Source organism: Ranitomeya variabilis, chromosome 3 (assembly GCF_051348905.1).
Source record: "Ranitomeya variabilis isolate aRanVar5 chromosome 3, aRanVar5.hap1, whole genome shotgun sequence".
Lineage (NCBI taxonomy): Eukaryota > Metazoa > Chordata > Amphibia > Anura > Dendrobatidae > Ranitomeya > Ranitomeya variabilis.
The window spans coordinates 607,172,924-607,185,812 of NC_135234.1; the positions used below are offsets into that span (position 1 = coordinate 607,172,924).

Sequence of the window (12,889 nt, forward strand, 5' to 3'; positions counted from 1 at the left end):
CAGTGGTTGGGGCAGATCAGGGTTTCCAGCCATGGCTGATGATATTGCAGCATCGGCCATGGCTGGATTGTAATATTTCACGTTTCATAGGTGAAATATTACAAATTGCTCTGATTGGCTGTTTCACTTTCAACAGCCAATCAGAGAGATTGTAGCCATGGGGGGGGGGGGGGGCGAAGCCACCCCCCCCGGGCTGAAGTACTATCCCCCTGTCCCTGTAGGTCCGGTGAAATTACAGTTAACCCTTTCACCCAAACTGCAGGGACGCGATCATTCTGTGACACAGCATATGCGTCACAGGTCGGATTGGCACCGACTTTCATGATGCATACGCTGTGTCACAGGTCGGGAAGGGGTTAAGACCTTACCATGTGTCAATGTTGACCTCAGTGTGAATAAGGGCAGACAAAAGGACTGGGCCCAACCAGTGAAACACCAGTCTGGGGAAGCCTTATATATAATCTCTAGCTCAAACAGGGAGGCCACACCCCGGCTTGCACAGAATGCAACAATACAGAGAAGAAAAAAAACAAAAATTGAGCTTGAGTTACCTTGACGCGGTGGGATGGCTTTTGTGCTATTTTTTGAACAAAAAACAGTATTACTAAAAACTTATTTAAATGCACTTTTGCTTTTTTTACTTAGTTACATCAGGGTTTTTGCTTACTTTTTTCTCTTGTAGGTTTTAATGTTTTATGGCCAATGTGAACATGCGTTTAACCTCTGCATGTGTACCAACTCAAGTTAAGCTCAATTTTTGTGTTTTTTTTCCTCTGTATTGTTGCATTCTGTGCAAGCCGGGGTGTGGCCTCCCTGTTTCTGAGCTAGAGATTATATATAAGGCTTCCCCAGTCTGGCGTTCCCTGGTTGGGCCCAGTCCTTTTGTCTGCCTTTATTCACGCTGAGGTCAACATTGATACATGGTAAGCTTTTAATAGACAGTGTAGGACCATCCTGATCAGAGGTACCTTGACGCGGTGGGATGGCTTTTGTGCTATTTTTTTATAAAAAAAAGTATTACTAAAAACTCTTATTTAAATGCACTTTTGCTTGTTTTACTTAGTTACATCAGTACATCAGGGTTTTTTGCTTACTTTTTTCTCTTGTAGGTTTTAATGTCGTCTATAAGCAACCTGGATGTAAATTTTTTTGTGATACTAATTCATATTTTTATTTGTTAGGAGCATTAAACAAGTTGTCCAAGTTTATGATGAGTCTGCCGTCATTCTATGTGGCCGCAGACTTCTGAATTCTCACAGTGCACACTGCCAGGATTCTCTCCTGCCGGCGATTTGAGTACGTGGTCACGTGCTGACTAGACATGCGTGACCTCACTCAATGAAAATGAATTGAGCGAGGCCGGGCACGTCTAGTCGAAATGTGGCCAGAAGTATACAAATCACATACATGTGCATGGGAGAATCCTAAAAGTGTGCAGTGCATGCACTGAGAATTCAGAGGCTGCAGTCACCTATTGTGACTGCAGATTTTCATCTCAAACCTGGACGCACACTAATTATAAAATAAAGCCTTGCAGCAAATCCTAACAGTGTGTAATGTCCTCACTGTCCGGATTCAGCTCTGCTTGCTGGTTTCAGCAATCATCACATGGCCGCTTCACTCATATGCGATGTTCATACTTACACTGTTACATGACAACGAGCTTCTCTTATTTTTTCACTGACCACTGAATTAGGGAGAGCAGCTTGTCGGCACGTGACAAGTGTGCAAATCGCATATGTTTTTTGGCAAAACTGAATGCTTGCCTCAAGGTGCCAGAAAACCTAAATACACCTCTGGTCAGGGGACATACATTGATGTTGGGTGTGGGGAAAACCCTTTTTAAATAAAGCCTTAAAACATCTAGGTGAAAGTTTGTTTTTATTGGGGTTACACAAATCTCCTATCCTGAACTTTCACTTTCTGCTGCTCGACTGCTGTAGAGATATCCCTTAACACACAGGGAGCTGCAGCCTGACAGTCCTGTTCCCTTATTACTGAGTTGGGAAAAGCCTTTATACAGCACTGGACCTCCGAGTAGTAAAGACTAGGAAGCAACATACAGCATCACATAAGCAACAGCAAAAATAGGACTTCTCACTTTCTGACTACACATTTCGTTTGATCAAAGGGATTACGATGTAAAATTTAAGAAAAAATAAATAAACACCACGATATCATTTCTATTGATCAAATTGCTTTTTTTTTGTCAGCTGTACAAACTTGAAATGTTGTATAAAACTTGAGAATCTATCAAAGATGATTCCTAAAATAAATACATTTTGACAGTAAATTTCCTTTAATTGAGCATCAGGGAGAAAAAAATCTAAAGTATATTTAACAGTCAAATCTGGGAGAACAGTCAAATCTGGGAGGACGTACAACCCAATGATAACTTTCCAACCCCAAATACCGTCAGCCTAACAAATGAGGATTATTCTAATTTCCTGCCTCCATCCAGCGTTCCACTTTCCTACAAGACTCTAATCAGGCGCTGTCTCTCTAACAAGGGAGTTTTACATGTGATAGACACTTAAATAAGGGAGCACAATTTGGCACACACAAACTCCTCTATAAGCAGAGTGGTAGGTCAAATTCAGACATTGTCCACAGGATGGATCTCCAATAAATGTGTAACCGGTTCAGACCCAAAAGTAGGACCCACATCCACCTTGAGAACAGGGTCTACTGCCATGTGCCGCTGTTAATGGAGAAGAGGCCACTCACAACTATTTTTAGAACTGTCTGAATTTACTTTTATGGGAGGTGTACATGACCAACTCTCCAATTACAGCAGCTATCAGACATTTATAGCATATCCTGTGGTTGTGAAAATGTCTGACATCAAAACAATTCTACTAGAAGCATTGTCTGGAAGCACTTAAAAAGGGACGGTCAACACAGAATGACAAACCAAGTAGAGGCGCTCAGTGCACCCTTGGCATGGCCAATTATTTATATACACCTTCCCACCTGCTTCTTTCCCATGTATCTCCAACCTTCTCTGGATATATAAAGCCAGAGCTGTCAATGAAAGAAGAGAGGGGGTGAAGCTAGAGAGGAAAACAAGCAGGTGAATGGTGCACGTTAAAGTTTGGCCACAGCCTGATGCCCGAGTGCTTGTACTTGGGTTTGAACTGTCATTCGGTGCTCACAGAGTCTATTTAGGATTTTATGACTAGAGCAAGGAATGCCGAAGCCACCTTTACAGGGATCTGTCACCAATCCTGACTTGTGGTTTATTAAATACTTGAAACTAACATGAAATAATTCTAGAGAATCAATTCTTGCAAAATTACTAATTTCCCTATTGTTTCTATTAAAAACGGTCATTATCTTTGTCAAATGGGCATGTCCCTTTGCAGATACACCCAGCGGTCACATTTTTGAGACCTCTCTTCGTAAAGATTATTCTGAATTGTTATTTCATGAGGAAAATAGGTATTTACTAAATCAGACATGTCTGGAGAAGCATCTGGAACACAGGCTCAGTAATGCCACTTTGGCCGTCCATAGGAGTAAACAGTGTACATGCAACTGTTGCAGTACAAATACACAAAAAAAGTTGCATGTAAATCACACAAACATACGCCATCACACCTCTAATGCACAAATTGTATGACTGATTGCATAAGCTTGTTACAACAAACCTGCATGTCGTCCGAGACTGGAGGACAGACCAGTCTTGCTTAAAGGAGCTCCTACAACAGCCGGTGTATACAATAAATCTATGGAACCTGCTGTTTACAGACAGTAGTAAAACATCATGCCCATACATCCAAAATCTTTCAAATCTGATCACAAATTTTGACAGAATGTAACCCAAACTGTTCCAGTATTTTAATTTTAAATTAAACCCCTTTGACTCATGTAAAATTCCCAGTCCCATTTGCAGAGTAAGGAACAAAACGGTATACCTAAAAAACAAACTGAAAGTTGTTCATCTTTATAAGCAACATAAAAAAAAAAAAAATATGAAAATACAAACATTGTCTTCTTGTGCCCCAAAAAACAAAAAATGCTTTCTTTGCCTGACCAATACAATGGCTGCTATTACAAAAACACAAATTCCTAGCCTAAAAAAAAAAAAAACACCAAGGTAGTTCTCTGCACAACAAAGTGAGCCTATGTACAGAAGGAAACAGCTCGGGGCTAGATTTGTGACAAGTGGCTGAAGAGGCGATGCTCCAGACTAGGTTTCAAGTAGTGCAGCGTTTCAGTTTTAGAGGCAGATGGTTTGGCTCAAAGGGAAATACAAATAACGTTTCTGTAGGTTAGAAAGAGCCTTCTAGATATATCCGTGGTATTGCCGCAGATACCCTTGGCCATTCATCCTCTGAAAATGAGCTTAGACTGTCCGACTCAGAGTCCAGCTCACTGAAGCCATCCATCCAGTCAGTACTGGACTCGCTCCGTACATCATCCTCCTCTGTGATATAGCTCTGCCCCGACTCCAAGCAAGATGGGTACACTCGGGCAGACAGGCACATGAATCCACAGTCATAATGCAGCAGGCCCAACATAGTGCCAATATTAAGCCAGCGGTCATTAGTCACATCGTACTCGTGAACAGTCACACGGTTCTTCTTCCACTGTACAATGGTGCAGGAGATGAGGAGGAGTTTGGAGCCATATAGCACAATCTGGTAGTTGTTCGTATTGACCTCAGAGGGTATCGGACTGATTCGCCGCCATTCTCCCCTGGCAGGATTGTAGACTTTCACTATAGGAATGTCGCATATACAGTAGATTTCATCGTTGTATACACAGGCTTCATGGAAGTCACAGCGCTTCATAGAGGCACAGTTGAGCCACTGGTTGCAGGCCGGGTCATAACACAGCATCCGTTTATTACTGATGGCATAGAGCCGGTCATTTACTGTGACCAACTCAAAGGAGTACAAGGAGTGGGGCAATGGGGCCACCAGCGTCCACTGATTCCTCTGCACACTATAACACTCCACGTCTTTGATCTTGGCACCAGAAGAAGGGTCATGGCCGCCTACAATGTACACATAACCATTCAGGTAAGCTACGTCCATGCCCTCACGACACAACAACCTTTCAGCTAGGAGCTGCCAGCTGTTTTGCACCGGACTATACACCCATAGCTGTTTCAGAGGTTGGGTAGCCAAATACAAGTCATTCTCCGGAGAGACACATACGGCCGAGGAGGTCACCGCCTTGCCATGGGCGAGGTTACTGAGAGGGGAAGGCATGGTGTAGATATCCCCAGAGTAAGGGTCATAGCACAAGAACGGCTCTTTGCGGTGACCAAAGAAGATGACCATTTCCTTGGCGAGCATGCCAATCCTGCGCATGGGGCTCGTCTCCTGTACGGCGACACTCGATTTCCCGTCCTTGTCCTGCAGCGCAGCGTCCAGGTACGGTAAGCAATGCCTGCGCACCCACGGCCTGGCACGGAGGCTCTCCACATAGGCCTGGTCCTTGTCGGTGAAGTGCTGCCAGCGCACACAGCTCAGCACCTCCTGGCACATGTCCGCCCTGTCCTTGTGGTTGGCCTCCAGCCAGCGCAGCGCGGCCCCGCACACCATCCGCTCGCTGCCCACGTCCAGGTTGTCCATGCTCAGCACCATCCTCAGCTGGGCCAGGCTCATCTCACTGAACTCCTCACTGGCCACAAACTGCTCGAAGTGGCGAGCCATGAAGGCCAGAGCGCGGCTCCGCAGCTCGCAGTGATCGAACGTGTCGGCGAAGCGCAGGATGGCGGCGCAGTTGTGCAGGTCCAGCCTCCGGGCCAGGTACCCGGCGCAGGCCTGGCGCACGTACTCCAGCTGCAGCATGTCGGCGGCCGCATACAGGCGCTGCACATTGGCCTCGGTCACCGTCACCTTCCCCGTGTAGCAGTACTCGATGATAAGCGCCATGGACTCCGGGCTCATGTCGTGCAGCGTCACCTGCTGCTGCTTGCTCTCGTACAGGCCGCCGGTGAACATGCTCCGGAAGTACGGGCAGGCGGCGGACAGCACGTTGCGGTTACACTGGAAGCTGCGGCTGTTGTCCGGGTCCTGTGCGCCGCTCGGCTCCTCAGGGCTCCCGCCCAGGACGCGGATGGTAACGTCACACAGGACACTCGAGTCGTAAAATGACTTTAGCTGGGCCAGTAAGGCCGAGGCGTGAGCCGGGTCCTCCAGCAGCTCCGGCCCTGAGAAAAAGCTGGACACCCCGTAACCAGACATGACGGGACGCGTCACTACAGATAACCGCCTCGCGGAGAGTACTAGTTCCGCTTCCCGGAAGTCAAGACCTGATAGGGCGAGCGCACTTCCGACCTTCTAGGGAGGAGCCTTGTAATGAGTCACGTGATCTCAATCGGCGCCCTCTATGGAAGAAAGTCGTGACTCCGCGTCTTGAGGCGGGAGTGGTCACGTGGTGTGCCGTTGTAGTGGGCGACTGGGCGGGATGCGCAGCAGTGTGTGCCAGACCAGTGCCACTGCCATAGGACGGGCGCAGTGAGGACGAGCTGAGTCAGTGTAGGGCTAGGCGGCTCAGTGAGGATGAGCTCAGTGTATGCAAGCTCAGTAAGGATGAGCTCAGCTTGTGCGGGCTCAGTGGGAATGCGCTCAGCTTGTGCGGGCTCAGTGAGGGGCTCAGTGTTTGCAGGCTCAGTGAGGACGAGCTCAGTTTATTCAGGCTCTGAGGGCGAGCTAATTGTGTGCGGGCACAGTGAGGACAGACTCAGTGTATGCGGGCTCAGTGAGGAGCTCAGTGTATGTGGGCTCAGTGAGGACTGGCTCAGTGTATGCGGGCTCAGTGAGGAGCTCAGTGTATGTGGGCTCAGTGAGGACTGGCTCAGTGTATGCAGGCTCAGTGTATGTGGGCTCAGTGAGGACTGGCTCAGTGTATGCAGGCTCAGAGAGGAGCTCAGTGTATGTGGGCTCAGAGAGGAGCTCAGTGTATGTGGGCTCAGAGAGGAGCTCAGTGTATGCGGGCTCAGAGAGGAGCTCAGTGTATGCGGGCTCAAGAGAGGAGCTCAGTGTATGCGGGCTCAGTGAGGAGCTCAGTGTATGCGGGCTCAGTGTATGTGGGCTCAGTGAGGAGCTCAGTGTATGCGGGCTCAGAGAGGAGCTCAGTGTATGCGGGCTCAGTGAGGAGCTCAGTGTATGCTGGCTCAAGAGAGGAGCTCAGTGTATGCGGGCTCAGTGAGGAGCTCAGTGTATGCGGGCTCAGTGAGGAGCTCAGTGTATGCGGGCTCAGTGAGGAGCTCAGTGTATGCGGGCTCAGTGAGGAGCTCAGTGTATGCGGGCTCAGTGAGGAGCTCAGTGTATGCGGGCTCAGAGAGGAGCTCAGTGTATGCGGGCTCAGAGAGGAGCTCAGTGTATGCGGGCTCAGAGAGGAGCTCAGTGTATGCGGGCTCAGAGAGGAGCTCAGTGTATGCGGGCTCAGAGAGGAGCTCAGTGTATGTGGGCTCAGAGAGGAGCTCAGTGTATGCGGGCTCAGAGAGGAGCTCAGTGTATGTGGGCTCAGAGAGGAGCTCGGTGTATGCGGGCTCAGTGAGGACTGGGCTCAGTGTATGCAGGCTCAGTGAGGACACACAGTCAGGCACAGTTTCCTTGTCACTCAGCACCGGTCTGTGAAGCTATTTCATTAATACATCTTCCTTTCGTTGGCTACTATTCTGGTATTAGTAATGCTCAGAGTTTAGGAGATGGGCCACTGACACACAGTGGAACGACCCTGCAATTAGGAGCCATTTTTGTCAGGGTCTGTCAGCTAGGCTTCAGGATATTTTGGTGCAGTATGCTACTATTAGGTTGCTGGAGGCCACCATGGCCCCTTCTATCCGGGTGGATAGGTGCCTCAGAGAGAGACACACCGAATTTGCCCCCTTTGCGGCTTCACTACCCCAAGTATTAGGCTCATGCTGTCCCTAGCAGCCTCCTAGACCTGCGACTTTACTCACTGCTGCCCACTCACTCACTGGCTCTGTCACATCCTGGACTGGCCACTAAGGCCGGGGTCACACTCAGCGTAGGGAAATACGGTCTGTTTTTTACAGGCGTAATACGCAGAAATGATCCCAAAACAGTGATCCTTATGTCATCGTTAGGCAGGGTGTGTCTGCGTATTTTTCGCATGTAAACCTCTGTATGGCATCCGTACAGCGAGATTTTCTCGCAGGCTTGCAAAATGGACATAGAATGGATCCATGGGGTCAAATATTCTTGAAAACATATAGAGTCTATATATATAGTAGGGATTTCACTCACTCAGGTGCGACGGCTGACACGTAGGAGGCAGGTTCCAACAAAAGTTCAAAGGTTTATTACCTCATAAACCACATGGCAAAAATAACAGCAAACAAAATAGCCTTTAGTTCAGGAAAAGAAAAACAACGTGTCCAGTCCTTCAGGCTCAGTCCTGTAGCCTTAACACACTCAGGAGGGTTTCACCTCCACACCTATCCCCCTGTGTTAAGCATTAGCCTGTCTTATATAAAGCTAACCACACCCAGTAACCCATCACATGATTAGCCATGTGGTCTGACATCACCACAGGTCCTGAACACACATATATACATGGTTATATACAACAAAGAAATAGTCCGGGCTACATTACAGCAACAAGGCACTTATGTGGCACATACCTCCCATCGACTACACACCCTTTAGCCATGCTACATACCTCCCCCCTCTGCCTAAAGCCGTGGGGCTTGGCACTTTTCCCCACTAAACAAGGGATTCTTGATAGGGCATCCGCATTACCGTGCAGCTTTCCGGCCCTATGTTCCACATGGAAACTGAAGTCCTGCAGGGCTAAGAACCAATGGGTGACCCTAGCATTTCTACCCTTTGTTTCCCTCATCCATCTTAGTGGGGCATGGTCAGATATCAGTCTGAATTTACGACCCAGCAGATAGTGCCGTAACGTGTCCACCGCCCACTTTATGGCCAAACACTCTTTTTCCACGACTGAGTAGTTCTTCTCAGATGAGGACAGCTTTCTACTCAGATAGAGCACAGGATGCTCCTCCCCATGTAGCTCTTGGGAAAGAACTGCTCCTACCCCAACATCTGAGGCATCTGTCTGAAGAATAAATTCTTTATTAAAGTCTGGAGCCATCAGAACGGGCTGCTTACATAGAGCCCCTTTCAACTCTTGGAAGGCTGAATCTGTCTCTTCGGACCATTTAACCATCACCGATTTTGTCCCCTTTAACAGATCAGTCAGAGGCGCAGCCACTGTGGCGAAGTTCGGGATGAACCTTCTGTAATATCCCACGATTCCCAGAAAGGCTTTAACTTGCTTCTTGGAGAGTGGTTTCGGCCATGTTTGGATTGCCTCCACTTTCCTGATTTGGGGCTTTATTTCTCCACGACCCACTATATAGCCTAGGTATTTAGCTTCTTCCTTACCCAAGGCACTCTTCTTCGGGTTTATTGTAAACCCCGCCTCTCTCAGAGCATCAAACACCGCTTGGACTTTCTCCAGATGACTCTCCCAGTCTGGGCTAAAGATGACGATATCATCTAGGTATGCAGCAGCGTAGGCCTTATGGGGTGCAAGGACTCTATCCATAGCCCTCTGGAAGGTCGCCGGAGCTCCCTGTAGACCAAACGGCATCCGGACATACTGGAAGCATCCATCAGGTGTCGAAAAGGCCGTCTTCTCCTTGGCTTCCTGTGCCATGGGGATCTGCCAATACCCCTTTGTCAAGTCCAAGGTGGATATACAGGTCCTTCTCAAAAAATTAGCATATAGTGTTAAATTTCATTATTTACCATAATGTAATGATTACAATTAAACTTTCATATATTATAGATTCATTATCCACCAACTGAAATTTGTCAGGTCTTTTATTGTTTTAATACTGATGATTTTGGCCTACAACTCCTGATAACCCAAAAAACCTGTCTCAATAAATTAGCATATTTCACCCGGCCAATCAAATAAAAGTGTTTTTTAATACCAAACAAAAAAACCATCAAATAATAATGTTCAGTTATGCACTCAATACTTGGTCGGGAATCCTTTTGCAGAAATGACTGCTTCAATGCGGCGTGGCATGGAGGCAATCAGCCTGTGACACTGCTGAGATGTTATGGAGGCCCAGGATGCTTCAATAGCGGCCTTAAGCTCATCCAGAGTGTTGGGTCTTGCGTCTCTCAACTTTCTCTTCACAATATCCCACAGATTCTCTATGGGGTTCAGGTCAGGAGAGTTGGCAGGCCAATTGAGCACAGTAATACCATGGTCAGTAAACCATTTACCAGTGGTTTTGGCACTGTGAGCAGGTGCCAGGTCGTGCTGAAAAATGAAATCTTCATCTCCATAAAGCATTTCAGCCGATGGAAGAATGAAGTGCTCCAAAATCTCCTGATAGCTAGCTGCATGGACCCTGCCCTTGATGAAACACAGTGGACCAACACCAGCAGCTGACATGGCACCCCACACCATCACTGACTGTGGGTACTTGACACTGGACTTCAGGCATTTTGGCATTTCCTTCTCCCCAGTCTTCCTCCAGACTCTGGCACCTTGATTTCCGAATGACATGCAAAATTTGCTTTCATCAGAAAAAAGTACTTGGGACCACTTAGCAACAGTCCAGTGCTGCTTCTCTGTAGCCCAGGTCAGGCGCTTCTGCCGCTGTTTATGGTTCAAAAGTGGCTTTACCTGGGGAATGCGGCACCTGTAGCCCATTTCCTGCACATGCCTGTGCACGGTGGCTCTGGATGTTTCCACACCAGACTCAGTCCACTGCTTCCTCAGGTTCCCCAAGGTCTGGAATCGGTCCTTCTCCACAATCTTCCTCAGGGTCCGGTCACCTCTTCTCGTTGTACAGCGTTTTCTGCCACATTGTTTCCTTCCAACAGACTTACCATTGAGGTGCCTTGATACAGCACTCTGGGAACAGCCTATTTGTTGAGAAATTTCTTTCTGGGTCTTACCCTCTTGCTTGAGGGTGTCAATGATGGCCTTCTTGACATCTGTCAGGTCGCTAGTCTTACCCATGATGGGGGTTTTGAGTAATGAACCAGGCAGGGAGTTTTTAAAAGCCTCAGGTATCTTTTGCATGTGTTTAGAGTTAATTAGTTGATTCAGAAGATTAGGGTAATAGGTCGTTTAGAGAACCTTTTCTTGATATGCTAATTTATTGAGACAGGTTTTTTGGGTTATCAGGAGTTGTAGGCCAAAATCATCAGTATTAAAACAATAAAAGACCTGACAAATTTCAGTTGGTGGATAATGAATCTATAATATATGAAAGTTTAATTGTAATCATTACATTATGGTAAATAATGAAATTTAACACTATATGCTAATTTTTTGAGAAGGACCTGTATATCTGGCGTGCCCAAGCCTTTCGATGAGCTCATCAACGCGGGGCATGGGATAAGCGTCAAACTTGGAGACCTCATTCAACTTCCGATAGTCGTTGCAAAACCTCCATTCTCCATCAGGTTTTGGGACCAGGACAATTGGGCTCGACCAACCGCTCTTGGATTCCTCGATGACTCCAAGCTTCAACATACGCTCCACTTCCTTGGAGATAACTTCTTGACGAGCCTCAGGAATACGATAGGGCTTCACATTCACCCGCACATGTGGCTCTGTTAGGACCTCGTGCTCTATGACCTTCGTGTGTCCTGGCAACTCTGAAAACAGGTCCCTGTTTTTCTGGAGTAACTCCCGGCACTGCTGTTTCTGGGACTTCGATAGCGTCTCCGCTATAGTAACCGCTCCAACCTCACCTGGGTTGCTTAACAACGATGGAGATACTGTCGGCTCTCTATCTTGCCACGGCTTGATAAGGTTGACATGGTATACTTGGAATGGTTTCCGTCTTCCTGGTTGGTGAATTTTATAATTTACTTCACCAAGTTTCTCGACAACCTCATATGGCTCTTGCCATTTGGCCAAGAACTTGCTCTCCACCGTCGGAACTAACACAAGAACTCGGTCTCCCGGATTGAACTGCCTCACTCTTGCAGACCGGTTGTAGACTCTGGCCTGAGCTTCTTGTGCCTGGAGTAGGTGTTCTTTCACAATAGGCATCACCTTTGCAATCCTCTGCTGCATCAGGGCCACATGCTCAATGACGCTTCTGTGGGGCGTGACTTCGGCTTCCCAGGTTTCCTTGGCTATATCCAGGAGTCCTCGCGGATGTCGGCCATATAGAAGCTCAAACGGTGAGAATCCTGTGGAGGCCTGTGGAACTTCACGAATGGAAAACATCAGGTAGGGTAAGAGACAATCCCAGTCTCTACCATCTTTCTCTATAGCTTTTCTCAGCATGCTCTTCAGTGTCTTGTTAAATCTCTCAACAAGGCCATCTGACTGGGGATGGTACACCGAGGTCCTCAACTGGGAGATTTTCAGGGCTTTGCACAACTCCCTCATCACTTTGCTCATGAAAGGTGTCCCCTGGTCAGTCAGGATCTCCTTCGGCAGACCTGTCCGGGAAAAGACATGGACCAAATCGTGGGCTATACTCTTTGAGGAAGAATTTCTCAGAGGAATTGCCTCAGGATAGCGTGTGGCATAGTCCAGGATGACTAATATATACTGATGGCCCCGGGCTGATTTAACTAAGGGACCGACCAAGTCCATGGCAATTCTCTCGAACGGCACCTCAATAATGGGCAGGGGCACAAGGGGGTTCCGGAAATGAGGAGTGGGAGCAGTTAGCTGACATGTAGGGCAGGACCTGCAGTAGTTCACTATTTCCCGGTGACACCCAGGCCAATAGAACCTCTGCACAACCCTTTCCTGCATTTTTTCCACCCCTAGGTGTCCACCCAAGATGTGTGAATGGGCCATGTCCAACACCTTCCGTCTATATGGACCCGGCACTACCAACTGCTCTACCAACTCCTCCCTTATTTTCGTGACCCGGTACAACAACTCCCCCCTCATCAGAAAA

At 47.7% G+C, this 12,889-nt stretch overlaps 1 protein-coding gene across 1 annotated transcript; it reads right to left on the reverse strand.

Annotated features, from left to right (window-relative positions):
* Positions 1-3,418: 3,418 nt before the first annotated feature.
* On the reverse strand, positions 3,419-6,299 carry KBTBD7 (kelch repeat and BTB domain containing 7). Its single transcript, XM_077297306.1, has one exon. It carries the CDS (start codon positions 6,198-6,200, stop codon positions 4,275-4,277), a length of 1,926 nt encoding a protein of 641 aa, XP_077153421.1. The 5' UTR covers positions 6,201-6,299; the 3' UTR covers positions 3,419-4,274.
* Positions 6,300-12,889: the final 6,590 nt, after the last annotated feature.